This window comes from Psammomys obesus, unplaced genomic scaffold, assembly GCF_907164565.1.
Source record: "Psammomys obesus unplaced genomic scaffold, mPsaObe1.curated_primary_1811, whole genome shotgun sequence".
In the NCBI taxonomy this organism is placed as follows: domain Eukaryota; kingdom Metazoa; phylum Chordata; class Mammalia; order Rodentia; family Muridae; genus Psammomys; species Psammomys obesus.
The window spans coordinates 20,154,071-20,181,593 of record NW_026585644.1 but is presented as its reverse complement, the minus strand read 5'-3'; the positions used below and the strand labels follow the sequence as shown (position 1 = coordinate 20,181,593).

The 27,523-nt window shown below is 48.1% G+C and overlaps 2 protein-coding genes across 5 annotated transcripts in view; one reads left to right on the top strand and one right to left on the bottom strand.

Annotated features, from left to right (window-relative positions):
• The first annotated feature begins 450 nt into the window (after nt 1-450).
• Nucleotides 451-17,993, top strand: Pdia6 (protein disulfide isomerase family A member 6). Its single transcript, XM_055625416.1, has 13 exons — nt 451-527; nt 3,638-3,779; nt 7,708-7,765; nt 8,177-8,303; nt 10,874-10,980; nt 12,188-12,318; nt 12,571-12,685; nt 13,287-13,427; nt 14,041-14,125; nt 14,232-14,304; nt 14,604-14,762; nt 16,682-16,778; nt 17,574-17,993. The coding sequence occupies exons 1-13, from the start codon at nt 494-496 to the stop codon at nt 17,640-17,642; spliced, it is 1,338 nt and encodes a 445-aa protein (XP_055481391.1). The 5' UTR covers nt 451-493; the 3' UTR covers nt 17,643-17,993.
• Nucleotides 17,994-18,412: 419 nt separating this feature from the next.
• The window catches only part of Atp6v1c2 (ATPase H+ transporting V1 subunit C2), a 35,956-nt gene continuing 26,845 nt past the window's right edge, over nt 18,413-27,523 (bottom strand). For 2 of the 4 annotated variants that reach the window (XM_055625430.1, XM_055625435.1), the window contains 8 exons: nt 26,447-26,545; nt 25,897-25,965; nt 24,531-24,623; nt 24,317-24,410; nt 21,895-22,032; nt 20,975-21,072; nt 18,711-18,843; nt 18,413-18,596 (listed from right to left, as the gene is read on the bottom strand). In XM_055625430.1, coding sequence (XP_055481405.1) covers nt 18,507-18,596; nt 18,711-18,843; nt 20,975-21,072; nt 21,895-22,032; nt 24,317-24,410; nt 24,531-24,623; nt 25,897-25,965; nt 26,447-26,545 — 814 coding nt within the window. In that variant the 3' untranslated portion in view covers nt 18,413-18,506. The remainder of the gene's footprint in view (nt 18,597-18,710; nt 18,844-20,974; nt 21,073-21,894; nt 22,033-24,316; nt 24,411-24,530; nt 24,624-25,896; nt 25,966-26,446; nt 26,546-27,523) is intronic. The other 2 variants (XM_055625443.1, XM_055625453.1) reach the window with 1 other exon arrangement.

Here is a 27,523-nt window from a genome sequence, read left to right as displayed (position 1 = left end):
ACGTACAAAGCAATAAACGTCATTTAATAAAGTCGCAAACACCCTGAGAATCTGGGACTGTTCTCCCAGCATAAAGAAATAGGTCAAGGAGTGAGGGCTACAAGGGGCCACGAGAGACGCAAAGAGGACAGAGTATGAGGGACTGGGAGAAATGAAGTTTGCCCAGGGAAAGTTAGGGGAACGAGGGCGCTCCTCAGGGCCAGACCTCCTCTGGTCCCGCCCCTTCATTCCCCGCCCATCCCGGCCCCGCCCCGCTCCGCTCCGCTCCACCGCTCGCCCCCGCCCCCACGGAAAGAAACCCAAACCGGTAACCTCTACCCGGCCGCTTACCATTGGCAATGCACGTGAGCGAAGTTCACAGAGACCAATGAGCGACGGCCACGGCGCGGCGAGCCCTTCCGGCCCGCCCCCGCACGCCGGCGCACCGCCCGCTAGAAGCCGAGGGCGGGCCGTGGGCGCGGCAGAGCCAGGCGGCGGCGGCGGCGCGGACAGAATGCGGGCGCTCGGCATGGCTCGCCTAGGGCTCGGTAAGCGCGGGCCTGTGGTGGGAAGCCGGGCTGAGGCAGCCTGAGGGCCCCGGGGCGTGGAGCAGATGCGAGTGGAGGAGCGGGGTGCCGAGCCAGCCTGGGACTTCGCGGCGAGCTGGGCAGGAGGGGCCGGGCCGGGCCTTCTTTCTGCAGGAGGCCCCGGGGAGTCGGGCACTCGGAGCCTCTGCTCCCCTCGAGTGAGATCCACCGCCGGTCCGGCCCAGGTAGCAGAGACCGGTCCCTAAAGTGCTTAGGAGTGGGCAGTGCCCTCCGAGGGAGGCCTCACAGCGCCTGAGCACTTCAGTCCCATTGAACGTCCACCCCGGTGCCCGGGAATGATGTTTAGCGAGTCCGTGGATGATTTGGGGGGTCCCCTCCTTCCCCAGCTGGCCTATTCATGGCCCTGTAGACTCTGATATTAGTTAACGCAGGCTAGATTCTGGCTGGAAAGTAGGGGAGGACGGTGGGTCTCTGTACTCCCTTCCCCCGCCGTAGATTAGCTGAGACCGGGAGCACATTTTCTCACCTCTCTGCCAGTGTTTTGTTTTGTTTTTTCAAACGTGTTTACCCCATGAGCGGTAGTACGTGTTTAAAGAGAGTAAGCAAGAAAAAAGGTTACTACTTGCTGGATTACTGTAGAGAGCAGATGAAAGGGAAAGATTTAATCTTTGGTTTTCCCACGAGTGCCTGTGAAAGAGTGATTTTTATCAAGTAACTCATTATTTTAATCAGGTAGTCATCCTATTTTGGCTACCCTGCTGCTGGCGGGTGCAAGGAAGAAACGTTACTGGTGTGAGTTTATAACACCCTTAGCTGCTACAGGGATTGAATGGGAAGCCACAGATGGCAAAGCCATCTGCACACATAGATTGTAGACCCCGGGAGTTCTGTTTCCCGGTGGTGCTCGTTATCGCCGTGTGGAGTGGCCAGTGTGAATTTTAGAAGCGGAACTTGATGGGTCAGCATTGACCTACTCTGCCGAAGCAAATCACTGGGGCAAGGGACAGTGTGTTTGATTCTTCCTAACCCCGTTAGATTGTCTTGGAGCCTTCGGTTGGTAGCCATTGGTTGGAGGCAGAATTGGGTGTCTCCCGTTCTCTTGGCCATCGGGGCAGGGTGCAGGCATCCACAGGGATGGGTGGATGATTTGTTTACCTAGCCAATGTGCTAAGACTTTTGTCTTTAAGCTTTGCCTGGTTCTCCCAAGCTCCCCTTACAGAGGGCTACCCAGTGAAGGCTGTAACAGCTGGAGGACCTAAACATCTTAAAAGTTAGGATGACATTATCAGTCAGGAGTAGTTTGCAGCAAGGTTCTAGTGTTGTGTTGGCGGTAAAAAGTATCTATAACTTGTGATTTTTTTTCCAGCCTTGAATTTTTCATAAGACTCAGTGTATTGAGGAAGTGTGAATTCATAACAGCTTCATAAACAAGATAAACTTCTTGTAAATTGGTAGAACTTGCCGGACATGGTAGAGCATGTCTTTAATCCCAGAACGCTGGAGGCAAGCTCTGTTATTTTGTGCCTTCCGTGAGTAGCACCATCCAATAGATACAGCGCAAACTGTGCATGTAATATCATTCTAAGTTTTCTAGGAGCCGCAGAGAAAAAGCCGAAGCAGAACAGGTAGTGGTGCCTTGAGCTAATTTTACATAATGACTACATTTATGGTGACTGCCCCATTGGACCATATTCCCGAATGACGTGCTAGCAGACACTATTTGTGGCCTTGGCACAATGGTGAGATGGTCTACACATGTGCTTTTTAGCATGCATCTTGTCATTAAGCCACACTGTACTTAACTCATCATGATTTTAACACATAATCAGTATAAAAATATTAACAAAACTTGTTTCTATTTTTCTACAAGTCTTTGGAGCCAGTATGAGTTGTCTGTGTTCTCTAGATTCATTCCTGCCGCTCCCTCGAGCTTCTACCCACTGGCTGCTGGTTATTTTCACTATCTTTAGCCCAAGTGCTCACAGACCACGTTGTCATTAAATGCAGCAGCAGCTTCAGCCCTCCCTGCTCTGCCTCTGCTCGAATGTTAGCTGTTGCTCATTCCATACTTCTTGGTTTATGTGACATCACTCTTACGTAAAGACCACTTTTATTTCATACAGTCCCACAGTATTGGCCATATCTGTATTTCAAATGCAGTGGACCTCTTAGACATTTTTCATAGCAGATGTTAACCGTGCAGAAGAGCAGGGTTCCTTGTGACATTTTTGTACATGTGCATAATGTTCTTTGACCATATTCACAACACACACACCCCATTGTCCTCTCTTGTTCCCTCACCCTCTGGTCCCATTCCTTTTTCTCCATAGTTCCCTTCCATTATGTCTTTGTATTTGTGTGTGATGTGGACATATGTGGCACATTCTCTTGAGTGTAGAGGTGTATACACCTGTGCCTGTGCCCGCAGAGGTCAAAGGGGCATGTTGAGTGTCTTCCACTACCACTGTAACCTTATTCTCTTGAGAGAGGGTCTCTAGCTAAACTAAGAGCCTACCTTTCGTCTAGTCCGGTTGGCCAGCAAGCTTTCAGGATCCTCCTACCTCTGTCCTTCCCCGCCCCCACAGTGGTGTTATATAGGCATGTAAACCCATGCTTAGCTCTTTATGTGGACACCAAGGGTACGTGAATCCTCATGCTTGCATAGCACGTGTTCTCATTTGCTGAACCATCTCTCCTACTTTCACATCTTAAAAAAAATAATAATAATGGATTCCATCAGATGCAGTGTCCTTGAATAATTTATCTGTTTGCCAAGACATACCAAATCAATAACTTAGGAACAGGAGTTAGAGAGCCATTCTGTCACTTCGTGTATTTGCATTGACTATACATGGGCCTTTGCTTTTGTGTCTGCTTACTTACAAAATGAGGATGATTTTGTGTGAAGAACCAAGTGATTTCACTTGGACTTGGAAGCAGCAACTGCCATGGTTTTGAGTGATACATGCCCTTCATGCTCAGCACTACAACAGGAAGGCTGCAAGAGCAGGAGCCAGCTCTGGCCATCCTCTTCTGTAGGGGTTTGGGTTGGGAAAGATCTTCATGCTGTGAACTGTGCTATCACTGCTTTGTTTTTGTCATTTGTCCAGGTCTGGTGAGCTGTACCTTCTTTTTGGCAGTCAGCGGTCTGTATTCTTCTACTGATGATGTCATTGAGTTAACACCATCAAATTTCAATAGAGAAGTTATTCAGAGTAATGGTCTGTGGCTTGTAGAATTCTATGCTCCATGGTATGTATTATAAATAGTTATGGTTTTTACAGATTTATTTATTTTGTTTTGTTTGAGACAGGGTCACTAGCTCTGGCTGACCCGAACCTCTTTGTAGACCAGGCTTGCCTTGGAATTTGCCTCTGCCGAGTGCTGGGATTAATGGTGTGCACCACCAGGCCTGCCAACTTTTCCAGACAGGACTTTTTTTATATATTATTTTATTTTATTTATTTGTTTTTCAGGACAGGGTTTGTCTGTGTAGCCTGGGCTGGCCTGGACTCACGGAGATCCACCTGTGTGTAATCCCTGAGAGCTGAGCGTTACAGGCGTGCACCACCACACCTGGCTAGGCCTGACAACTTTTAAATGTGTGTGAGTATGTGCACGTGAGTGCAGGTGTCCTGTGTGGTCTAGGTTGGTCTGGAACCCCACAGTGTAGCCCAGACTAGCCTAGAACTTACATGCTCTTGCCTCAGCCTCCTGAGAACTGAGATTACAGGTCTGTTCCACAATATCCAAATAGTAGTAGAAGTATAGAAAAGAGGACTGGACTGCACATGTCAGATCTCTTGAAAGTCATGCAGATTGATGAGTTTCGGGGTGGTCTGGCAAGATGTCTGGGTAAAGGTTCTTGCCCCACCATGTTTGATGGCCCAGGTTCAATCCTCGGGACCCAGGTGGTGGAAGGTCTGAGACCTGGGGCTTCCGTAACACGTAACACACACAGAATCAAGTGTTGCACTCAGTACTAGTTAGAGCAATTGATGAAAAGGAGAGCAGGGATACATGAGGAGAAACTATGTAACATGCATACAGGATTATGGATGTAAAGCAGCATCTTTACATCCCACGAGAGAAGCTAGCTCTACAAACTGCATGCCTCTGAAAATGAGCTAACACATAGGGTTAGGCTCTGAAGTGAACAGTAACTTGTAAGCTCTAGGAAGGGATATTCTTAGTTACTTTCTATTGCTGTGGTAAAACACCATGACCAAGCAGCTTTTAGAAGAAGAGTTTGTTTGGGCTTAAGAGTTCCAGAAAGTTAGAGGCCACAGTGGTGGAGAAGAGGAAGCAGACAAAGGGCATGGTGCTGGAGCATCAGAGAGAGCCAGCCAAAATGGGATGAGTCTAAACTCCCAAAGCCTACCCCAGTGATAAATCCCTCAAGCAAGGCTGCATCTCCTAAGCCTGTCCAAACAGTGCCACCCACTGGTGACTGAGTGCTGTAGTGCCCGAAACTTGCAGTGGGGGCCTGGAGGGAGTGGAGTGGATTTCAGTTGAACCACCACAGGGTATGACATTAATTTTGTGTAATTTTAAGGCAGGTTGCCCTAGCTCACACCCGGATCTCAGGAAAGTCTTGAACTTGTTCCTTTGCCTTAGCCTCCCACAGAGCTGGGCTCACATGAAATCCTTACCGTCAAACTCTGAAGTCTTGAGTGAGTGCATTTTAGGATGTGTTTGGTGAAGGTTCTTTGGAGGATTCTGACATGGCTCTAGAAATTTAGTGCTACTTCTAAGAAGTAGAAGATTAGTTAAGGGTCAGTGTAGCGAGTGGATGTGCAATGTTAAACATTTACGCCAGCACATGGCAAAACTGGCTCTTTTTAATGCCTTGGGTATCTTCTAAAGGTACTTCCTCCCCCTCTTCTTTAACAGGGTTTGTCTCTATGGCCTTGGCTGTCCTAGACTTGTCTTGTAGACCAGGCTGGCCTTGAACTCACAAAGATCCTCTGCCTCCTGAGTCCTGGGATTACAGGTGTTTGCCACCACACCGGGCTGGTACTTATGTTTTTCAGTCTAGTTTCTGGTTTCTGTGGTTGGCCTATTTGCATTAATACCGGCAAATAGTACTTGTACAGGCTGTTAAGTTATTCAGGGGCTCTGTGAGGTGTTTTTTGCATATTGAGCTTCTTATCACTTGTGTTGTGGATAGTTGATTTGTTTCTGAGAGCTACAGTGCAAGAAAACACTTCCCTGTGAAACTTTACCAGGTGGTGTGATTGTCAAGGCAGGTTCTGGGTGTAGGTCGATTATACTGGCAGTTTCATGCATAGTGTTCTGAGTAAGGAACGTCTAATGAGAACAATCCAAGCCTTTCTACGATTGGATTCTAACAGCCCAGTGATAACCTTGGATTCTTTCGTGGAGTAAAGGCTGTAGAGGTTGAGTAGGGCATACAAACTCAGGCAGAACTGCATGTCCCACTAGTTCTAGCACTCCAGAAGCTGAGGCAGGAGGATTGAGAGTCGTTCCAGGCGACCTTTCTTAAAAAGGAAAAATTAAAACACTTGGGAGGTTTAGGCAAGGGGTTCAGAAGTTCAGCGTCAACCTCTGGACTGTGAGAGACTCAAGAAAGAATAAAAGGATGGAGGGCCATTAGTCTCCTGTCCAGAATGCTTGGGGCCAGAGGTGTTTGGAGTTTTTCAGATTTTGAAATTTTACCCATTGGACATCCCTAATCTAAAATTCAAAAACCCAGAGCTGGTGTCACATAGTGCTCAAAAGGCTTCATGTTTGGGTGCTTTGCTTATTTTTACTTTTCGCAGGGCTTTGCTCACACTGGGCCCTGAGCTGCAGGATTATGGACACTCAGCTTGTGCTTCTTTTCTAAAGTAGTAGATAGGACGAAGCATCAGCCAGTCTAATGATATTAGAATGTCTGCAGCAATTGTAATGATCATTTGCAATGATAATAGCTGTGGTTTTTATTCATGGCAGCTCTTAAGTAGTAATGTCATTAACTGTGGGATGTTAACATTTATACTGGGAAGAACTCCTAAGTTTCTATCACAGCTTAGCAAAAACATTCGTTTTCATGTGGTACTGTGGTCTGCGCATATCGCGTGACATCATACTGAAAGGCCATGTGCTCTAACAGTTTGAGCCCTCCCTTCTTAGAGACTCTGAAACCTAAGCCTTGTGAAAGTTTGACTTCTGGACTCACCTAAGCAACAAAGCATATGTAAATATGTCGAAGCACCAATTCAAGGCATTGCCCAGAAATAACCTTGCTTAAAATGTTGGGACTTTCAGGTCCCTCTAGAGTATTATTAATCACATGGTATCTGTGTGGCAGCACAGTGGGGCGGTGGCTCACTTCAGGAAAGCAGTGGGCACAGGCAGGCTAGCATTGGAATCAAGGCATTTGCCAGTCTCTGTTAGCATTTATAGAGTGCAAATAGCCAAGGCCTGTCCTCGGTTATACACAGAGCCAGTGGCATCCTTTGTGAATGAGAAGATTGGGTCTATAGAGACCCAGATAGAAAAGACTTAACTAGCAAAACCTTTGAAAAATATACACCATGTTGCCTGCAGGTAAACTATGCTGTCTGCATACAATGGACAGTGAGAATGAACGATGTGGTTAACCATGACCTTATTGCACTGTAGAAATGGGTTTCTCTCTCTATCATGTAGTAAGCTTTGTTATATTTCATAGCAGGTTTTGTTTGGGATTTGGTATTTTGAGAGAGGATATTACCATGCTATTTTAGCTGTACTGAAACTCACTGTGTAGACCAGGCTGGCCTTAAAGTGGTTCTCCTGCCTCTGCCACTCAGTTGCTGGCATGACAGGTGTGCTCCGCCCTGCTGACTTATGGTGGGTTCTTTATGGTGTTTTACAGTATTAGTGCTTGCAAAACAAGGCTTAGTCTCTTGTGTTCTAACAGGTCTAGTCCAAATAGTAAGCAAGTGATGGAGTTTATTTAATGAATTTATTTAATAAATTTATTTATTTATTTATTTATGGATTACTGGAGTTTTTATTAGGATGATGAAAAGCCAGTGGTCTAAGTACAATCACTGGGCCTCTTGGTCCTTGTCTTCCTGGCAGGCTCCCAGCCCCAGGGCATCCTGCTGGAGAGACCACTTATGGCTATTTTATGAGCTGACGGTCAAAGGGTTTAACTGTCACCTTATTTGTGTTTTGTCTCTTTTGGAAGGTGTGGTCATTGCCAGAGGTTAACACCAGAATGGAAGAAAGCAGCAACTGCTTTGAAAGTGAGTCTCTGAGGCAGTCTCATTCACCTGTGTGTGTTTTTGCAGATTGGGTTTGGTTCACCCTGCTTAATGAAGTCCTGAGTGCTGGTTGTGTCACCAAATAAGGGTGTGGGGCAGATTTTACCTCTCCTGTTGTCTGGTTTTATTTGGTCTATTTCCAAACTAAATTATATAATTATTCAGCCATGCTGGTTATGAAGGCTTTGGTGTCCAGCTCTCCTCCACAGTGACCCTCCTGGCTGGACTTGCCCTTTATCCATATACAACTTAAATTTCCTCCTGATTTTCAAACTGAAATCTGCAGTGGTCTTTCCAGCTTCACTCAGCTTCACTCAGCCCTTTATTAGTGCACTTGAGTCTGATGGGGCTGTAGTAGTAGGAATAGGAGGTAACCCATCTGTATTCCCTCAGGATGTTGTCAAAGTCGGCGCAGTTGATGCAGATAAGCATCAGTCCCTGGGAGGGCAGTACGGTGTCCAGGGATTTCCTACCATCAAGATATTTGGAGCTAACAAAAACAAACCAGAAGATTATCAGGGTAAGGACTCTTACATCCCCTGTAGGTGGTACCTTCCGGAAGAGTTAGCCTGGCTCTTGCACTGTCTTAACCTTGCTTTCTGGAACGGCACTGAACACTTAGTACCTCCTCCAGGTAAAGGGGTGTGTGTGTGGTGTGTGTGTGTGTGTGTGTGTGTGTGTGTGTGTGTGTGTGTGTGAGAGAGAGAGAGAGAGAGAGAGAGAGAGAGATTAGGGTGGATGGAGACCCACATCTTTTTCATTACAGCTGTTTAATATTGAGGAGATATGTTTTCCTCTCCTTACTGTAAGACTAGGGTCTGGCAAAACATGCATGATATTTTGCCAGTAATCTATGCCTTATATGCAAATCCATTGACTGTGAAACCGTTATTAGTGTCATAAACTGTTGATAATAGGGACCCCAAATTCTCCCTGTTCTAGAGATGCAAAAACTGTGAGTGTTTGTTAGGAGTCACTGAGGCAACTAGAGGAGAATTCTGGCCCTAAACTCCCGGGAATAGATGTTATCTTAGTCAGAACTGCTCTTGTCTAAGCATGGGGAGTGGGGGAGGGACTCAGCGCATGGCTGAGTGGTGAGCTTGTGCTCAGCACATGCAAGGGCTTTAGTTAGTCATTAGTCATTAGCCATTAGCGGCGCACACACAGTGTCTAATCAGAATTATTATATTGGGACAGATCATGGGATCATGGTCCTAATGAAAGTGTTGAGCATAATTTTTACATTACAGTGAGGCAAATTTGGCTAATGGCTGCTTATGTGAACAAAGGTGCCTGTGGGCTGAGTAGGAGAATCTCAGTCAAACACACACTGGGGAGGGCTGAAGGCTGTGAAGTCTGAAGTAAACTTGAGACACCACAGATTGCCAGAACTGCCCCACCTCTCTGTGCTCAGGCTTCTGGTCCACACAGCACTTACTGCCCTGGCCTTGCTTCTTTTTCTGTAAGTAGGGTGGGGAGGCCATCTCCAGACTACCAGAGTATAATTAAAATAGTACATACAGAGGGTAGGGGACACATGCCTGGTACAGGTTCCGGTCTGCTTGGTCAATCTCCCGTCTTGGGGGTCAGAATCTTTGGAAATAAAGCCGTGGGTGCATCTGCATCATTTCTTCTAGATTTCCCAACTGCAAGGACTGTGAAATGATGAGCTTTGCTTTCTGGAGCAAACATCTGCCTTTTTATTTGGAATGATAATTGGTTATAGTTTTGCTCTTTGACAAAAATAGAATGCTTAGAGCATTCTGCTGCTGCAGTAAGGTGGGGTTTTGGGGGGGGTTGTTACATTTGTTGGTGGCACATGTGGACTTCAGTGTTCATATGAAGGTCTTAGGACCACTTTCAGGGGTTCTCACCTTCCATGTGGATCTCAGAAATTGAAGCGGGTTGTTTAACTTTTCCACTTGGGGCCAAGCACCTTTACCTGCTGAGCCATCTCACCTGCCCTAAATAAGGTGTTTGGGACACAGCCGGACCTGTGGCTTTACGGACTGGCAGGCGGCTTTTGCACCAAAACAGCAGAGCTGAGGGACTGCAGAGGGCGGTGTGGCCTCAAAGCTAGATAGTACTTGCATGCATGTGGTCTATTATGGGAAGATCTGGTCAGCGCTGGTGCACAGTGGGAAACACTCTTTCCTTAGAAGAGTTCTGTACAAAGGGTGGGACAGGAAAACTGGCTCAGATGTAGAGCTGTCTGCAGCAAGAGCGGAAGGCTGCGCTCATACTAAGTGTGGCCCTCCAGTTACCTGAGCACTTCCTGAGTGCTCCCTCCGTACTCTTGGTCTAAGACTCCTGTTAGATGCCTGGCCATAAAAAGTCTGTGTCGACTTTTCCTATCCATATGTGCTTTAATTCATAAACTAGGCAGTCGGAGATAAATAACAGTAACCAACAGTAAAATAGAACAGTGAAAGTTAGTGACTGTGGTCTTACTTGAAAGAGATAAGACAAACCATATTCTTGGTCTGTGGTTAAGTAAGCCACAGACTGAGAACCACAGGTGAAGTTGGCTCAGTGGAGTTTCCTTCCATGATGTTGGAGAGTATTAGACCTTGGCTATTAGGCCCGCTCTTCTGGGCCAGTTAATAGCCCTGGGGTCTCGTGTCTGTAGTTTTGGGTAGACTTTCACACTTACTGTGCTCTTGTCTGGTTTGGTTTGTTTTTTGAGCTAGTGTGTCCTGCAGCCCTGGCTGCTCACTAAGTTTTACTGAGGTTTGAATTGATCTTAACAGCTGAACTGGAGGCAAAAGAGAAGAGAGGTCTTGAATGTTTTCTCTTGGCTTCAGAGACATCTCATGTTTCTTCACATTTCTCTCTACTCTCCATGTCTTAGAAAAGGAGTTGTTGCCTTTCTTTCCGGTATTTGGGGACTTTTTTCTGTTTTACTGACTAGATGTTGTCTGTTCGGTAACAGAAAGTTTTCTTATTAGAAGATAAGTTTTCCAGACAGTGAACAGAAAGATCTTGTTCACATTAGTAATCTAAAGAAATAGAAATGGCTGCTGTGAGCGCATGTGAGAGCTGAGTACCACCAGCTGCCTGCCCTAACTGCTGGGCTTTGCTGTCCTGCAGGTGGCAGAACTGGGGAAGCCATCGTCGACGCTGCCCTCAGTGCTTTGCGCCAGCTTGTGAAGGATCGCCTGGGCGGGCGGAGTGGTGGATACAGTTCTGGAAAACAGGTAAGGCTGTGTGATGCCGATTTTAGTGTGTCTTACTTTTAGCCTGAATGTTTATGGTCTCCTTAGAGTGTGTGTCAAGTAACCTTGGCTAGCCTTGGATTCTACCTGTAGCTAAGGATGACCTGAAATTTATCTCTACCTCCCAAATTCTGGAATTCCAGGAGTATATGATCCCTGTCCAGTTCCCCCTGATATTATAAATTGATAAGTTTCTATTAAAATATAAGGGTGGTTTAACTGACCGCAGAGGGGTGGACTTCCAGCCACCCTGTTCATTGCCGTCCTTAACAGTTACAGGCCAATACCCAGTCAGTCCCAGAACATCTTGCCACAGTCTGAGAATGAGGTTTCTAGGTAGGTAGGTGTCTTGGCCCTAGGCTGGAATGGAGAATTGGAACTACAGAGAGTGAAGGAATTCCCTGCCAAGGTCAGCAAGCCTGGGACCTCATGACCTTCACAGTTCTAAGAGCAGAGTCTTAGACTCACTTTGAAGATTGCCTTTGCATGCGCTTTTCCTATATCTGTAACAGTGAGTCTGAACCGCATGGGAAATTCCTCAGGATAAACAGGCACAGGAAGAGATGGCTGTTTTCATGCTTTTGTACAAAATATGAAGCTTGACTACGATCCCCGTGCGTCATAAAAATGAAGCGAGGGCAGTAAACTAGCTTTAGATAGTCTTAGCACTATTCACAGTGACTGTTGTCTTGTCCCTGCCAAGGCCATTAGCCAGGTGACAGACAGCAGCACAGTGGAGTGAAACGTTTGAAGAAAATTCAGGTCTAAAGGTCTAGGTTCATGGCAGAGTCCTTGCTTGTCGTGTACACAGCCTTGGGAGGGAGATGAAACGCTAGTTAGTTTAAGCTATCCCGAGTGATCTGGACTTCAAATACAAAAATGAGAAACAGTTGTGTTTACACAGAATGCTCTGTCAGAGTCTGCATTAAACCTTTCTGTAGGGTACTTGAGCTCCTCATAAAAACAGTGGGTGCAGATTATATGCAGTGTAAATGTAACAGGAATTGTTTAAAAGTAAGATTGCTAGCAAGAAAAATCATATTAAGGAATGCTTCCAATTCAATCATATTGAATAATTATTTTCATTTATTTGCGAATGAACAAATCAAAACTTGATTACCTTGAAGATGATTGTTTTTCTGTACTTGTAGTAGGAGTGCAGTTCATTTTTGTCATGTTGCTGTGACAGGGCAGAGGAGATAGTTCAAGTAAAAAGGACGTGATAGAGCTGACGGATGACACCTTTGATAAGACTGTCCTCGACAGTGACGATGTTTGGATGGTTGAGTTTTATGCTCCGTGGTGTGGACACTGCAAGAAGTAAGTGCCTTCTACCAAGTAGTGTAGTCAGTCATCCAGCGCGCTTAGAAAGAGCGGTGCTGTCTCCAGATGCAACCAAGGGACGGGCTAGTGTCCAGATTTAGGGTAGTGATAGAAGACTTGGGACAGTTGCAAAGGCTAGCATCACCCCTTTGGTGAAGCTCCCAAGATGTGTTTGAGGTGTGACATAAAACAGGGATTAGGCCGAACAGCAGCTTAAGGACCTGTGCTGTGAGTTCACTGTTTCTACAGCCTGGAGCCAGAATGGGCTGCTGCAGCCACAGAGGTGAAGGAGCAGACGAAGGGGAAAGTGAAGCTGGCAGCCGTGGATGCCACCGTGAACCAGGTTCTGGCCAGCCGATACGGGGTGAGTGTGTTTGCAGCTACTTGACTCTCTTCAAAGTAGGCAAGGAGATTTTTGTTGGTGGTGCTTTGTTTTGTTTTGTTTTTAGGCAGGGAAATATTTGACCATTTTGTAGATGAAGAGATGGTGTCCCTTGCGGTCAAGTCTGGAACTCAGGACTTGTGGGGTTTACTAGTTTGGCTTTTGAAAGTTGATCCTCTTGCTCTGGAGTACACATATTGTGTTACTAAATACCCAGAGCCTGAACAGGGTTTGACTGACTGTGCTTCAGGCTGGGATTTTCCCCCTGCTTTTGGTGATGTGAGCCATGACCGATAAATGCTAGACAAGTGCGCTACCGCTGAGCTGTGTTCCCTGCACTTACAGATTTGTTTTTGAGTAGTGTTTCATTAAATTGCCCAGAGTGGCCTCCAACTCGTGGGCCTTGCTTCAGCCTCCCAGATAACTAATTACAGGTGTGTGACCATACTGGCCTGGAGCCTACTTTTGTGATGGTGAAATGTCTGAAGTGGTTTTAGTAACTAAAGATTGTGGGGTTTTAGTTTGTTTGTTTTCTTAAGGTCAAGTTTTCATATTAAATATTCTGGTTGTTGTACTTTGATAGATTAGAGGATTCCCTACAATCAAGATATTTCAGAAAGGCGAGTCTCCTGTGGACTATGATGGTGGACGGACAAGATCTGACATAGTGTCCAGGGCCCTTGATTTGTTCTCTGATAATGCCCCACCTCCAGAGCTGCTTGAGGTAAAGTGTTCTTCTCCCCCCCCAGTGGAGAGGAAGCTTCCAGCCAGCTGATGGAGCTACTGTAGCAATGAACCCTTTGGTCATATGGGCTCTTTGAATTCATAGCAATCTTCCTACTTCTGCCCCACAAGGGCTGAGATTATTGGCTTGTGCCCCAGTGATTGCCTCCCTTTTTTAAGTGACCGCTCTTCATAACTTTCTGCATATTTACACTGTGAGCAAAAGTTCACCTAAGCTTCGTAAAAATAGAGTAGTTCAGTGACACTTGGACTGTTGGAGTGCCTGGCATGGCAGAGGCCCGCCCTGGTGTTTGCGTCTGGAAGAACTGCTACAGCACTTGAGAGGAAAAGCAGTCTCATCTTCATATACTTTTGGGGAATTAGAACCAAGAGCCTCACCCTGTAAATACCTTACGCACAGACACGAGACCAGTTTGTACAGCTATGGCAGGCCAGGCTGTGCCAGGGCATGGCAGCTTCTTAGTGGCTTAGGAATGAATGGTGGCACTTTCTTCTGGAGGCTTCTAGATGACATGTCTGCTAGGAGACAATGTGTGGAAGGAATCTCTGCATGTTTTTGTACAACTTTCCGACTGCCCTTGTTGTCTGTGCAGATAATCAATGAAGACATCGCCAAGAAGACATGTGAGGAGCACCAGCTGTGTGTCGTGGCTGTGCTGCCGCACATCCTGGACACTGGTGAGCACAGGCCTTTTCTCATTGCTGTCACTGTGCCAGCTGCTTAAAGCGCTTCCTAAGTGAACTGATGTTATTTCACCTTCAAAATATTTTGTTTGTAAATCAGGAGCTGCAGGCAGAAACTCTTACTTGGAAGTTCTTCTGAAACTGGCTGACAAGTACAAGAAGAAAATGTGGGGGTAAGTTCTGAACTTCAGCATCTCACCTGAGAACGGGGTGCAGACCTTCCTGACTCTGCCGTGGTATTCTGTAGTGTGTGCCCGTGTTTGTCTGCTTGTTGCTTACCAGCCCTGAGACCCAGGGTATGCATGAACCGAAGTTGAAGTGACTCAGGAAGGAAATGCCAAGCGACTCGGTGGGCAGTCTTGTGGGTTGTGAGCACGCAGCCATCCTACAGATAGAATGCTCCTTTCTGAGGACTAAGGTGTAACTTTTGTACAAAAAGCATCCTCACCCTAAAACCAGTCTGCTTTCCCAGGTGGCTGTGGACAGAAGCTGGAGCCCAGTATGAACTGGAGAATGCACTGGGGATCGGAGGGTTTGGGTATCCTGCCATGGCAGCCATCAATGCACGCAAGATGAAATTTGCTCTTCTCAAAGGGTCTTTCAGTGAACAAGGCATTAATGAGTTTCTCAGGTAATTTTTTTCGTAGTTATTTATTTGTCTGCTGGGCTTTGTTGGTATATATTGTTATATGTAAGTCAGGCAGTAAGTAAAACATAAAAGTAATTAGATGTTACAAAATTGTGCCTTTAGGTCATTACTCTTTACTGTGGCAGTGACCGTCCCTGTGCATGGTGAGACTCTCCCGCTCTCCCTGCCTTACTTGTCATTGCACATTATCCCCGGCCTCATCCTAATTCTCATGAGGTCTTAACCATGCCAGAGGCAGCCATGTCTTGCCCATTCCCACCCTTAGCATATAGTTGTATTTGTATGTGAAAATGAGAGTGCCTGCCCAAGATCCTCCTGCTATGGGCAAACACGGTGGGTTCTTAATTCAAAAGCCAGTTTGCAGAGCTCTTCATCCTGCCCTTCTGTTCACCTCTTCTTAAAACTCACTCCATGTCTTGGGCAAATACAAGGTACTGAATTAAGGAGGTTGTGTTTCCCTGTCCCTGTTTTCTTGTACATTTCTCAGCCACCGTGGGAAAGATACCTAGCACAAAGGATGCTTGAGGGTTCTGAACTTCCTGCTTGACACAGAAGTTTGGGGCTGGCACTGTGCAGAGACACACTGTCTTCTAAGTGCATGGACCTGGGGCCACACTGGAGGGATGTTGCTTTAAGAACATCCCTGTACCATCAGGAAAACGTGGAGAGTATATGCATGGTGATAAGTGGAACCCAAAGTAATGATTGTTTTTAGAGACAGGGTTTCTCCATGTAGCCCTGGCTGTCCTGGAACTTGCTGTGTAGACCAAGCTGGCCTCGAACTCATCGATCTGCCTGCCTCTGCCACTGGAGTGCTGGGGTTAAAGCCATGTGCCACCATTGCCTGGCAATTTTATTTTAATGGTTTTCTTTTTTAAATTATTCTACAAAAAAAAAAAAAAATGAATAGTATAAAACTAAGAACCCATGGTAAGAGACAGCTTTTAGCCTGTCACAGTGGTGTATGCCTGCTGTCTGGACACTTGGGAGATGAAGGCAGTAGGTTCAGCTTGGGCTGCAGTAGTCTTAAAACAGCGCCACCAATAAAAATACAAGACAGCTTTCAAAAACACAAATGGAAATGGTGGTGCCTGTGCTCCAGCAGTTGCTAGAGGCCAGAGGATCAGGAAGTAAGGACCAGCCTGAGCTATATGAGACCCTATATCAAAACCACCCACCCACAGCCACAGGACCATTAGAAGACAAAATGAGTTTCTACTTTCCTCTTGTCATTGTTGTCGTTGGTAATAAAGCTAATGAGTTACACTTGAGGACTCTGGTGATGAGGAGTTTCTGAATACAGAATGATCTCGCTTGAGGTTTGTTTTGTTTTTATCTGGGACAGTTGATGTCGTGTCGGTTCATGGCTCCCTCTCTTGCTGTCATCTTGTACTATTCTGTTTTGGTTGTAGACACTATATTCTCACTGATAGTATTTTTAGGTTTTGGTTTTCTAGTAGCCAGATTATGAGTATTTTTTATGGATAGATGTTCAGGTCTCACTGGTAAGCCTCTTTATGTACCAACATTCTCCCAGCACCATTAAGGTGCTCTTCAAGCTCACGGGCTTAGCAAACAAGGGTCGTGGGCACCTTTGCTCTGAATGTACTTGGATAATGTATTTCCATCTTAACTTAAAACACTTCATGGTTTGGGGTTTTAAACTTAGTAGTGCCTGGCTTTAATGAGAGGCCTGAGAAGTCTCACTCCTGACTGGTGTTATCAGTGGCTGGAAAGGCCCTGCTGGAGGCATACTACAGCAAGGGGCAATGCCTCCGCGTCTTCTGTGCAGTAGGCCGCATTCCACTGTTCTTCAAAGATCTATTTCATTTTGACAGTTTGTTCATTCGTTGTTTATTCATTACTCATATCTAAATGTGTGTTTGGCGTTTTCTCCCAAGGGAACTGTCTTTTGGGCGTGGCTCCACAGCACCTGTGGGTGGTGGTTCCTTTCCTACGATCACTGCCAGGGAGCCCTGGGACGGCAGGGATGGTGAGGTGAGTGGCACTGAGGGCTCCCTCCTCGGCTTACACATATCTGAAACCAAGTCCCCTGTCAGGCCTCAAAGGCCAACTCCTACTGTCCTGCCTGAGGCATGCTCCTCACCTGGCTGGCTCTCAGTTTCAGAGAACGAATGTTCTACTAAAATCACAGTTTAGAGCTGGAGAGGTGTGGCTCAGCAGTTAAAGAGCCCTGGCTACTTTCCAAGAGGACCAGAGTTCAATTCCCAGCACCCACAAATGATGGCTTACAACCATATGTAACTTCAAACCTAGGGAGAGGGCATGGGGGTCCAGTGCCCTCTTCTGGCCTCCCTTGGGCATTGCATGCTCATGGTGCATAGACATACCTGCAGGCAAAACCCTCACACAAATAAATAGGTTTGTTTTGTTTTGCTTTTTAAGAAATCACAACTTAAAGGGCAGGTGAACTTGGTTTTGTGTCTATAATTTCATACAATGCCACTCGAAAGGCTGAGGCAGGTGAATTGCCATGAGTTTGAGACCAGACTAGACAGAGCTAAAGAATGAAGCCCTGCTTCAAAAATTCAAGCAGAAAGCCCAAGTTTGGTGCACGTCTGTAGTCAGCTGTGGGAATCAGAGGTGGGAGGATTGGAAGGCCAGCCTAGACCACATTTGTGAGACCTCATTTTGTCCAGGCTCTCTGGTTGTCCATCATGGTTATAATTAGTACAATAAGCCAGGCTATAGTCTGGAATCCCTCTGAAACTTGCTTCCTTTATTTTGAAACCTTTGACTATTTGAGGCCTTAAGCATCACTTTCTGTCCCAGCTTCCTGTGGAGGATGACATTGATCTCAGTGATGTGGAGCTTGACGACCTGGAGAAGGATGAGTTGTGAGGGAGGGCCGCGGCCCAGCCTTCAAATTTCTTCCTTGGGAGCGAGCAGTTTTCCAGTAATGAGGTTTTCCTGTCAGCTGTCTGCCGCTGGCCTTTCACAGGAAACACTGCAACAGTGAACCTCGGCGTCTCAAGAAAACACTGAAGAATTCTATGAATTGTAGCAGTGAATTGGATTGTATTCTCTGGCATACTTTGAAGAAAATGGGGCTGTTGAAACATTTTTCCCTCCTGACTGCTGCTTGAATATTCTTGGAGGCTGTTTCTTATGTATAGGGTTTTTAAAATGTGATTCCTTTGTTTGAATATTAATGGCTTTTTCCATTAAAGAATAAAATGATATTTTGGACAATGCTGATAAATATGAAATTAGTAGCACGTCATAAAACCAGAGTCTGATATTCAGCCTGAAAACTAGCCCACATGACCCACATCACAACCTCTCTGTAGAAATGTCTTTAAATGGAAAAACAGATGTTTTGCAAGAATATGGTTCTGTGTGGAAAACTTGATAACCAAGTGAGAACCACATTTCATGCCACAAAGTCTGTATTTGGCTTCACTGGTGACTGTTAGGCTCAGGTTTTCAATGTTCTTACTAATCACCCATTAAAAACCCCACAAATACATTAGCCTAGTGGTTTACCAAGTTAAAGGCATTTCACTTTATGAAGAATGCCTAGGAGAAAGCCAGGAGTTATATTAGGACACAAGAAAAGACTCGGAGGACTGAGCACTTTATTGTAAGTTAAAAAAATAAATACACTCTAACAAACATCTGGGAGTATCTTGAGTCAGAATCCTGCAGGACTGTGTCTGGCTTAGAGCAGGTCTGTCTGAGGCTGCAGTCAAACAGGCTGGTCACCTAGTCAAGAAGGCTGAGGTCGATATGGAAGTACACGTAGGGGAAATAGTCCTGGTTGCTGAGCTGCAGCCCAGGGATCTCCACGGATGCCTGCGGAGCAACGACAAAGATGGGTCTTGGCCACACGTCCTGTCCTGTACAGTTGCCCCACCACCGCATGTATCCCTTGCTAAAAAGTGACATGTGAGCCCCCGTGATACCTACATCCAGTATGCTCGCTGCAGCAACTTCGTCCAAGTGCCGGAAGACAGAATTAAGCACCTCTCTCAGGCGCTTGGTGGCGGACTTTTTATGGGGCTGCAGGAGCACAGCCTGGAAGTTCACCGGAAGTCCGTACCTGCTCAGACAGGACCAGGAGGGTGCTCAGTGTAAATAGCAGCCAGGAGGGCCCGGCAAAAGCAGAGGTGCAGCTCAAACAAGTGACTTCAGGATGGAGAGACTGCTCGGTGGTTAACAGCACTTGCTCCTCCAGAGGGCTCCAGCTCATTTCCTGGTGCCTGTGTCAGGTGGCTCACGACTGCCCACAACTCCAGCAGCCTTCAGGCCTCTTTGGGCATGTGTGCATGTGTCACTCACACACATAGAGTAAAAATGAATGGCTGTAACTGGCACGACTTTGGAAAATAAAAGATAACAGGCCAGGTAACCAAGGCTAGAAATGAGACTGGTGACTCGGCTCGGTGCTGGCCATTTCTGAAGGTCACAGCTTATGACAAGAGCTCATGGTTCCCTGCCGTCTGTACGTGACTTGCACAAGCAATGGATCTGAACTTTACAGGCCGCCATTCAGCTGTTCTTTGTATATAGTAAAGGAGAACAGTAAAAATCCTGTCAAGGCCTCTTCCTCTTGCTCAGTTTTTTGGGTGTATAGAACAGATTTTAAATCTGCCCAATCATTTCCTTGAGAATCACTGTGCCTGGGTGTCCATTATTCCAGAACAATGTATCAGTGAGCCAAGGTGTGATGTCCCACTCTGTGCCCTGGGTGAGTGTCCTCCAGTGTCCTGCTCTCGCCTGGCACCAGAATTTCCTAACAGAGTCTGTTGTGGACATGATACAGCTGTGGTCTGTGGATACTACCATCGTGACCATGAATTGCACCCTGGCTCCCGACATTCCCGGTCTTCATTGTGGGCAAAGTATCCCTGGAATATGGCACTGCCCTTCTCATTATGTCTGCAGAGGCCTGTGGTGCCTCTGCTTTTGTTGGCCAGAGAGAGGTCCCTTGTGAATCGTGCCCTTCCCCCAAGGCAAGAGCCATCAAGATGATCTTAACACGCACGTAAATCCCAGGTGAGCCGACAGCCCAGTTGATGGTTGAGAGATGGGTGTTTGCTTGTCTAGCCCAAGCTGGCCAGAAACTCTAAATGATCCTCCTGCCTCGGCCGGTTACAGGCCGAGCCACATCTGGCTTCAGGACCACCACATCCTCCTAAGTCCTACAGATCTCTTGGCTTTTCTGTCAGTGACAACCAACCTGCTAACCCTCCCGTGACAACCTAGATGAACATCATCCTGCCAGGGTGACTGCAGCAGCGTTGGCCATTTCTCCCCACTACTCTTCCTCCCCAGCTTCTCAGTAGAGAAGCTGCCTCCTCTGTCAGCTACTAGATGGGGTCTTTCTAATTCTGGGCTTCCCATGACTGCCCCATCCCACTTACACTGTGGTTTAACATGAATGAACTGGCCCTTGAGAGCCAAATGTCCCTTGAATGCCAAATCTGCACACCCAGTGTCCTGTGTCATTCATTCTTCAGTCACTGCCCTCCAAAAACCACTTGCTGTCTGATTCCCTTTCTACCAAAACATTGAGAATGATACATATCTGAACATGAAGTATTTGGGCTTGGGGGAGGGGGAGACACAGAACCATAAAAACCAAATCAGCACACACCAGGATGTGTTTGCTCTTAAAAACATATACGCTCTGGTTTGTTCTGTGATGCTGGGGACTGAAATGTGGGCTTCAGGCAGGCAAGGCTATGCATGCATCACTGAACTACACCCCATCCCTGACAGGTGATTTGGATTCACACCTGTGCTTACCTATGGTTTCCAAATTTCCCACAGTGACTCAATCTTTCTTTCATTTTTAAAAGATAGAAGATAAGAGAAAATTTTTGCAAGGGTAGCTTTCCTGTTTTAGTGAGGAGCTATCTTGAGGACTATCCTTGAAATGTGGAGAAATAGACAAAGGATGACTTCCAGGAACCACTGGGGGCCTGAAATAGCACAGAGTGTCTATATGGTGTGTACAGGTGAGTGAGGCAGGCAGAGCACAGGAATGAGGCCAGTAGGAAAGACTTGAGTCCTGGAGAGCAGGGCACACATGGCCAACTGGGGTTCCTTTGACAGAATAGAGAAGATTGCTAAGAGGGTAAGAAGAGAGAGGTGGGAGCGGAGCACCCACGCTTCTTCTCCAGGGCCTGTCACTCAGCGCTGTCCATCTCAGCATCCCCACCACGCACCTGAGCACAGACTCCACAAATACTCTCAGGGCCTTTATGTGGATCCAGGCAATAAAGGCCTCGCTGAAGTTCACCTTGAGCCAGCGCAGCAGAGGTCCCTGCAGAGATGGGAGAACTACATGAGCCTCTGGATGCTCCCCTGATACAGGCCAAGAAAGGGCTCGCTGTATACAGAGCAAGCCCTGAGACCGGAAGGCCCAGGAGCCAGGAGAAGCAGAGATGATTGGAAGAGCCTGGGGACTGAGCCTGTACCACAGCATGCAGGCACCTGGCACTGGGGAAGCTCCAGGGGCAGCCACCGGCACATGCGAGAGGCCACCTCAGACAGGGGTGTGGGGGAGGGGGTGGGAAGCTAGGCAGCTCTTGACCTCAAGACTGTCACTGGCATCTGAAGGCTCTTGTCTGACACCGAACAGCCAAGAAGCCTACCCCATCAGAAGGTGCCGCCCCCAAAGTCTAGCCCGTCCATCCACTAGCTGTACCTGCCAGGGCTCCTAAAGCCCCAGCTAGGCTATAGCTGCTGCTGCTGAGCCTGATGTGGTTGTTCCTTAGAGGAAGCCCCGATCTGACACTTATAACTGCTGGGCAAGGCCAGATGTGGCCCAGCCAGGGCTGTCAGGGAGGAATGCTGAGCAACTGAACCACCCACTCCCAGCCAGAGCCCTGCCCATCACCCGTCACCAGCTCCAGCCACCTTCAGCAGGGCACAGGCATCCCTGCCAGCCGCCAAGCACCAGTCCCTGTATAGAGAGTCAGCTCCAGGAAGACCATGAGGATTAGGACAGCAGCTTTCTGGGCTCCGATTTCAGCCTCACAAGCCAAAGGAAACAACAGCAAATGCAAAGATCTGATCCTCGGAAGAGCCTCAGGTGGGGAGGGAATTGAGCCAGGGACCCCCAGGGTTCCCCGGGGGTGCTTACCTCGCCCTCGCCCTCACTCTCTCTGTCTCTGTCGGTCTGCCCCGCAACGGGCCTAGCAGGGTTACCTAGCGGGGTTACCTTAACTTTGTGGTCCCGGTAGGTGGCTGATCCCTTTTTAAGGGCAACACAGGAAGTTTGCTAAAGGTACAGAAATGATTTATTAATCTTTCAGCAACTATGCATCAGGAACACAAAGAATTCTCGTGGCCTAAGGAGCATGTGCAAGTGAGCTCCAGAATCTGGACTCAGAAGGATGTGGTGTGGGGTCAAGGCCTGTGGTTTCAGACACTAGGGACACAGTCAAACATTCATGCCTGCCCAGGTCAGGACCCCAGCAGCAGCAAAGACAGCTCCTGACCTAGGGAACTCATCCACCTGGGCCCTAACACTGAGGAGCAGCTTCCTCCTTGGCATTCATGGAACATGTCAGCATATCACATACAGGACATTGCACAGGCACACAGACAGGCCATTTTACCCTTTATCACCCTGTCTGCAAAAGGCAACACAGGGCAACTCAACCCTGTGTTCCCAGAGCAACCAGCTCCTGGCCCCCAGTGGGCCATTAACTAAAGGATATGGGATGCTTGGCTTATTCACTCCCAACCAAACCAAACGAGAGATTCTCAGGGTGCCGGGTGCGGTGGGGGTCCTCATTGAGCCTCTCTGAAGCTCCATTCACCCTCACAGTTTCTGAGTGTCTCCCAGCAGCTCTGTCTCTCTCTGTCTTCATCTCTCTGTGTCCCTGTTTCTGTCTCTCTTTCTCTTACACACATACACACACACAAAGACTCTAGAAGGTTCTCTGGGGCACTTAGGGCTGCAGAAGTCTATACCATATAAAGATATCACCAGCTGGCAATCTGAGCCCTAAGGAGCAGGTGGCAGGCTCACTGGCGTCACTCTGAGACACAGGGTGGAGGCCAAATGCCCTACTTCACCTATAGGCCAGGCTCTCGCGCTCTGGCCCCATCCTGGGATACTACAGAGACTCAGGAGAACAACATTCTAGGATCCACAGGCTAGGCAGGACAGGCTCTCAGGAAGCTGAGGTCAGGCAAGGGCACCAGTGGCTTCTGTTCTTGCTGGTGATAGCCACTTCTGCCAGAATGTGCCATGTCTATGCCATTGCTCTAAGGACCTGGGCACCCTCAGAGGCTCAGGGTCCAGGCCTCCAGCCAGGCCTTTCATCTTCAGGAGCCTGGGCTAGGATCCAGTTGACTTTGGATCCTAATCTCAGCACTCCGTAGGTGGAAGCAAGAAAATCAGAAGTTCAAAGTTATCCTCAGTTACATATCAAGTTAGAGGCCAGCCTGTGACACACGAGACCCTCTCTCAAAAGCAAACAAAAACAACAGCAACATAAAAAAAAAACCAACTTTGTGAACTATCATCAGTTGGGGTTTCCTTCTGAGAAGTAAACAGCAGGCAGGTGAAGCTCCAAGAATTATTTTTGGGGACTCGGTGGCTGTGCTCCCTCCCAGAAGGGCTGGTGAGAAAAGCCTCTCTGAGCAAGGTCAGCTCGGACATGCACAGGCTATCTGCTCAATGTGGGAGGAGGCCTGGGGCAAATACCAGGCCATTGGGGAGTGCTGTACCTGCCTAGCGGCCTTGCCTCTCCCCAGGCACATACCTACATCTGTGTATGTACTTTCCTGGGGCCTCAAGGATACTCTACTAACCTCTCCCACCTATCATTGAAGTTCACTAGAAGGTGCCCTGATGAAGCCTCCCTCTGTGGGGGGTCGGGGGGAACCAGAAAACATCCACCCAGACAAGTGCTTTAAGAGTTGTGGGACTGAGCCAGGTGCCGCCATCACAGGACACCAGAGGCTGAGACATGCTTTTGCCAAGCCCTGAGATGATGTCCCCAGAACTACAGGTACCCAGTTCAACACCAAGCTCTGTTTTGCTCCACTGATAGAGGCTGACCTCTCCACAAAGGGTCTAAGTCTCTGTGGCCACAGTGACTCAGATAAGAACCCAGCTGCTAAGAGCATAGGGCAGGTAAACACAGGTGCTGGCGACAGCCTGAAAGCTGCAGTCAGGGATGCCAAGGAGACAGGTGGCTAGGTGATGTATGTCTAAGCAACGGCACCATCCACCCTGGGAACAGATGCTTCTTCCTGGTGCCCTCCCCCACCCCCACTCAGGCTGACCCACAGCGAAGCCCAGGTGTGATGTCCTGGCCAAGGGACACTTGAGCATCTCAGCTACTGTGGGCAGCCAAGCCCTCCCAGGACAGTGGTCTGGGAGGCTGTGAGCCACGCAGGGGTGTGGGGCTCAGTACACAGGTGGGGTGCCTGTGCCCAGTGTGAGCCCAGGAGACGGGGCCGTGAGATGGAGGAGTGGACTCTGGCCTGAAGAACATTGTGGATGCAGCTGTCTGGAAAACTCCTCCCACCCCACCCCCAGTACTCACATACTGTTGTTTCTTATCAGACAGCAACCTGGTCATTTCTTCCCTTTCTCTTTTAATTTCTTTTTCATCATAGTAAAATTCCCGGACAATGAACCTTTAAAAAACAAAACAAAACAAGCAACGACAGCTGTCACTGAGAGAATCTGGGCAAAGCAGGTACTCCCCAGCAGCTCAGCCAAACTGGGTAGAACCCATGGCCTACGCACACCCTTACTTGTTCTCTTTGGCTTTGACTTTGAAATCTTCAATCACTTTGCGGAAGAGAGTCACCGTGAAGAGGCCACCTTCGTTGTCCTCGGCGATCAACCTAATGCAGAGAAGCTTTTGTTAGCCGGATGACCTAAGGTCACTCACCCCAAGCTCTGAGCCAAAGCTCCTCTTCAACCTCAGGAGGCCAACCTCAGTGGCAGAGTCAGGGTCCCTGGGCCTCGTGGCCAATGCCTGCTTGGGTCCTTGGCAGTCACCAGGGGCTGGGAACCAAGGGTGCTCTGATGACCTCCTAAATCCAGCCCCCACTACCCACGCATGGGAGTGGTGGGGAGTGCAGTCTGCCTGTCTCATGCCCCTCAAATGGCTGAGGGGTCCAGCGCCCCACAGGGCTCCAGGCACTGCTGCTGGCTATGTAGGCTCCAGCGAAGCAGGTGGCAGAAGCCACTCATGAGGGGGCCACTCCACTTCCGCTCTTATAAAGCCCTAACTGGACATGTCAGTGCCAGCATGTAGCACAGGCTGATGGTGTCACTGTCCTCAGTAGCAAGGGGGACAGTGCTCTCTGTCCATCCGTCCATTTGTCTGTCCGCCCATCCATCTGTCTGCCTCTCTGCTTATGGACTAGGATGTGGCTCTGAGCTACTGCTCCAGCACCATGTGTGCCACCGTGTTCCCTGCCATGATGAAAATGGGCTAAGCCTCTGAAACTGTAATCAAGCCCCCACTGAAATGTTTTCTCTTAGAAGAGTGGCCCTGCTCATGATGTTTCTTCACAGCAAAAGAAGAGTGACTAAGAGACCTGCTAACAACCAACGTTGTGCTCATTCTCAAAGTGAGCTCTAATGTGTGTAGTTGAGTTGCCGGCTTTCTATAGCAGACACAGGCCCAACCGAGTCCTGCCCATCATTTTTGCTGTGCACTTGATGTTCCTGTTCTGACCCCAACTGGCCACATACTGAGACTGTCCTCCCTGCTCAGACTATGTTGTCCTGGCATTTGCTGAAAAACCTCTGCGTCCACCTCCTTGGGTGGAGCAGAATAGATGTTAAGTAGAGGATACAGAGAAGATAGGCAGAGAACACACACACACACACACACACACACACACACACACACACACACACAGGCTCTGCTGAATACAGCCAGAACAGCCTTTCCAGAGGAGGGACAGGGCTTTGAAAGACAATGGCAGACAGGAATACCCCAAGGTGCCAAGAAGGCATTCCAGGCCACAGGGACTCAATGCACAGTTATGAGGCTGTGAGGTACACCCCCTCCACACACACACACACCTTGGCACATGTCCGGTGCTCCAAGAATATTCACAAATTCCCCTGTGGGGACAGAGACTAAACTGAGGTCTCACTTACTTGGTTGACCGAGGGACCACCATGTCCGATAGGGACTCATATGTCTTCTGCCACTGTGCATAGCTTGACCTGTGAGGACACAGGACTGTTGAATGCTTTGGGAAGAAAGGGCTTCTACTGTCTTGGGAAACTGTTTGCACTTTCTTCTGAAGACTGGGAGTCCAGAGTGCAGAAACAGAACCAGGAGGTGTCCCTAACATCTCTGCTGTGGCCCAGTGCCACGCTGAGTCCAGTCTGTGTGCAAGGGCCCCAGGACTTCCCAGAAGGTCCTCATGTGGAGAATCCAGGTATCAGTATGTTTGAGGCTTACTGATAATTTCCTGACCCTTGCCCGGGTGACCTGGGACCAGGTGAAAGACCTCTCTAGACTCAAGTCATCTACCATCTACCAAGCAGCTACCATCTCCCTGCTTCTGTGGCTGTGGAGTCTCTGGCCCTCCATAGGCCTGTGCAGGAGTGTGCCGGCATGGGGCCAGCAGGGCATAAGGAGCCTACCTCGCTCTCTACTGAGCAGGGACCCTCACCCCCCACTGCCTTCCTACCCACATACTTGGGAACGATGACCAGCAGGGTTATGAGATATTCAGAATCGAGTACGAAGTCTTCCTTGCTGACAATATCGCTCAGTGTCCGGGTGAAGAGGTTCCCCCTGGAAGGCAGAGGGACCATCACTGACCCCACATGTCCTATTGCTAGTGCCTCTTCCCTCAGGGGCAGCGGGGCTGGCAAAGACGCTGCAGCTATCACCTGTCACTAACTGGCTGCTGAATCTAACACCTCAGTGACCTTCACTTTCCCCAAAAGCCAACCCAAGCACTGGGAGGAGTCCTCCCAGCTGGCAGGCAGCTAAAGTGATTCAAGTATCAAGACAGAAGCCAGGTCTCCAAGTAGCAGGGGACAGATAGGCCTAGATAGAGCTAGCTCTGTGTCACTTTACACTGTTCAGTCCAGCAGCTGGGGACGCTCACCTGAAATAGCTTTGCCCTGGCTGGGATGAAGAGCATGGTATTATAACCATGCTGTGGCATTGCCAGATGTGGCTACCAAGACTGCAGAGTGCCAGCCAGGGACCCCAGAGAGCATGAGGGCTGTAGTGCCAGGTACCATAGCTTCCCACATCGCAGCACAAAGCCAAGAGCAAAGCCTCAAAGGCAGGAGAGAAATCCCATCCCCCAATGGCTTCTCCTCCCCTACCAGTACCACCACCACCCAGCTTTGTGGTCATGGACAAATGCCGGTGGATCCCCTCCAGGGGCACCCAGGCACAGCTACCTCTCACCACAGCATGCACATTAGTATGCTAAAAGACTTATTTATCTCCGGTTTATAGTGCACCCAGCAACAAACTCACAGGTTTGTTGAATGAGTAACTTTGACTTTTCAAGAGCAGAATCTACAGGGCCTGAAGACATTGTAGGTGTTTTAAAATGTACATCAAAAGCATAAACAAAAGAGAGTCAGCATGTTTGGTGAAGGAGATGGAATCAGAGACTGTATGGAAGAAGAGGCTGGACCAGCCGTCTGCTAAAGTCCCAAATCTTTTTCTTTCCTTCTTTCTTTCTTTCTTTCTTTCTTTCTTTCTTTCTTTCTTTCTTTCTTTCTTTCTTTCTTTCTTTCTTTCTTTCTT

Excerpts from the sequence above, each read along its gene's own strand:
- Pdia6 (XM_055625416.1), top strand. The coding sequence starts at position 494 with ATGCGGGCGCTCGGCATGGCTCGCCTAGGGCTCG. Across the intron at positions 8,304-10,873 it reads CAAACCAGAAGATTATCAGG|GTGGCAGAACTGGGGAAGCC; the intron begins GTAAGGACTCTT and ends GCTGTCCTGCAG. Across the intron at positions 16,779-17,573 it reads GGGACGGCAGGGATGGTGAG|CTTCCTGTGGAGGATGACAT; the intron begins GTGAGTGGCACT and ends TTTCTGTCCCAG.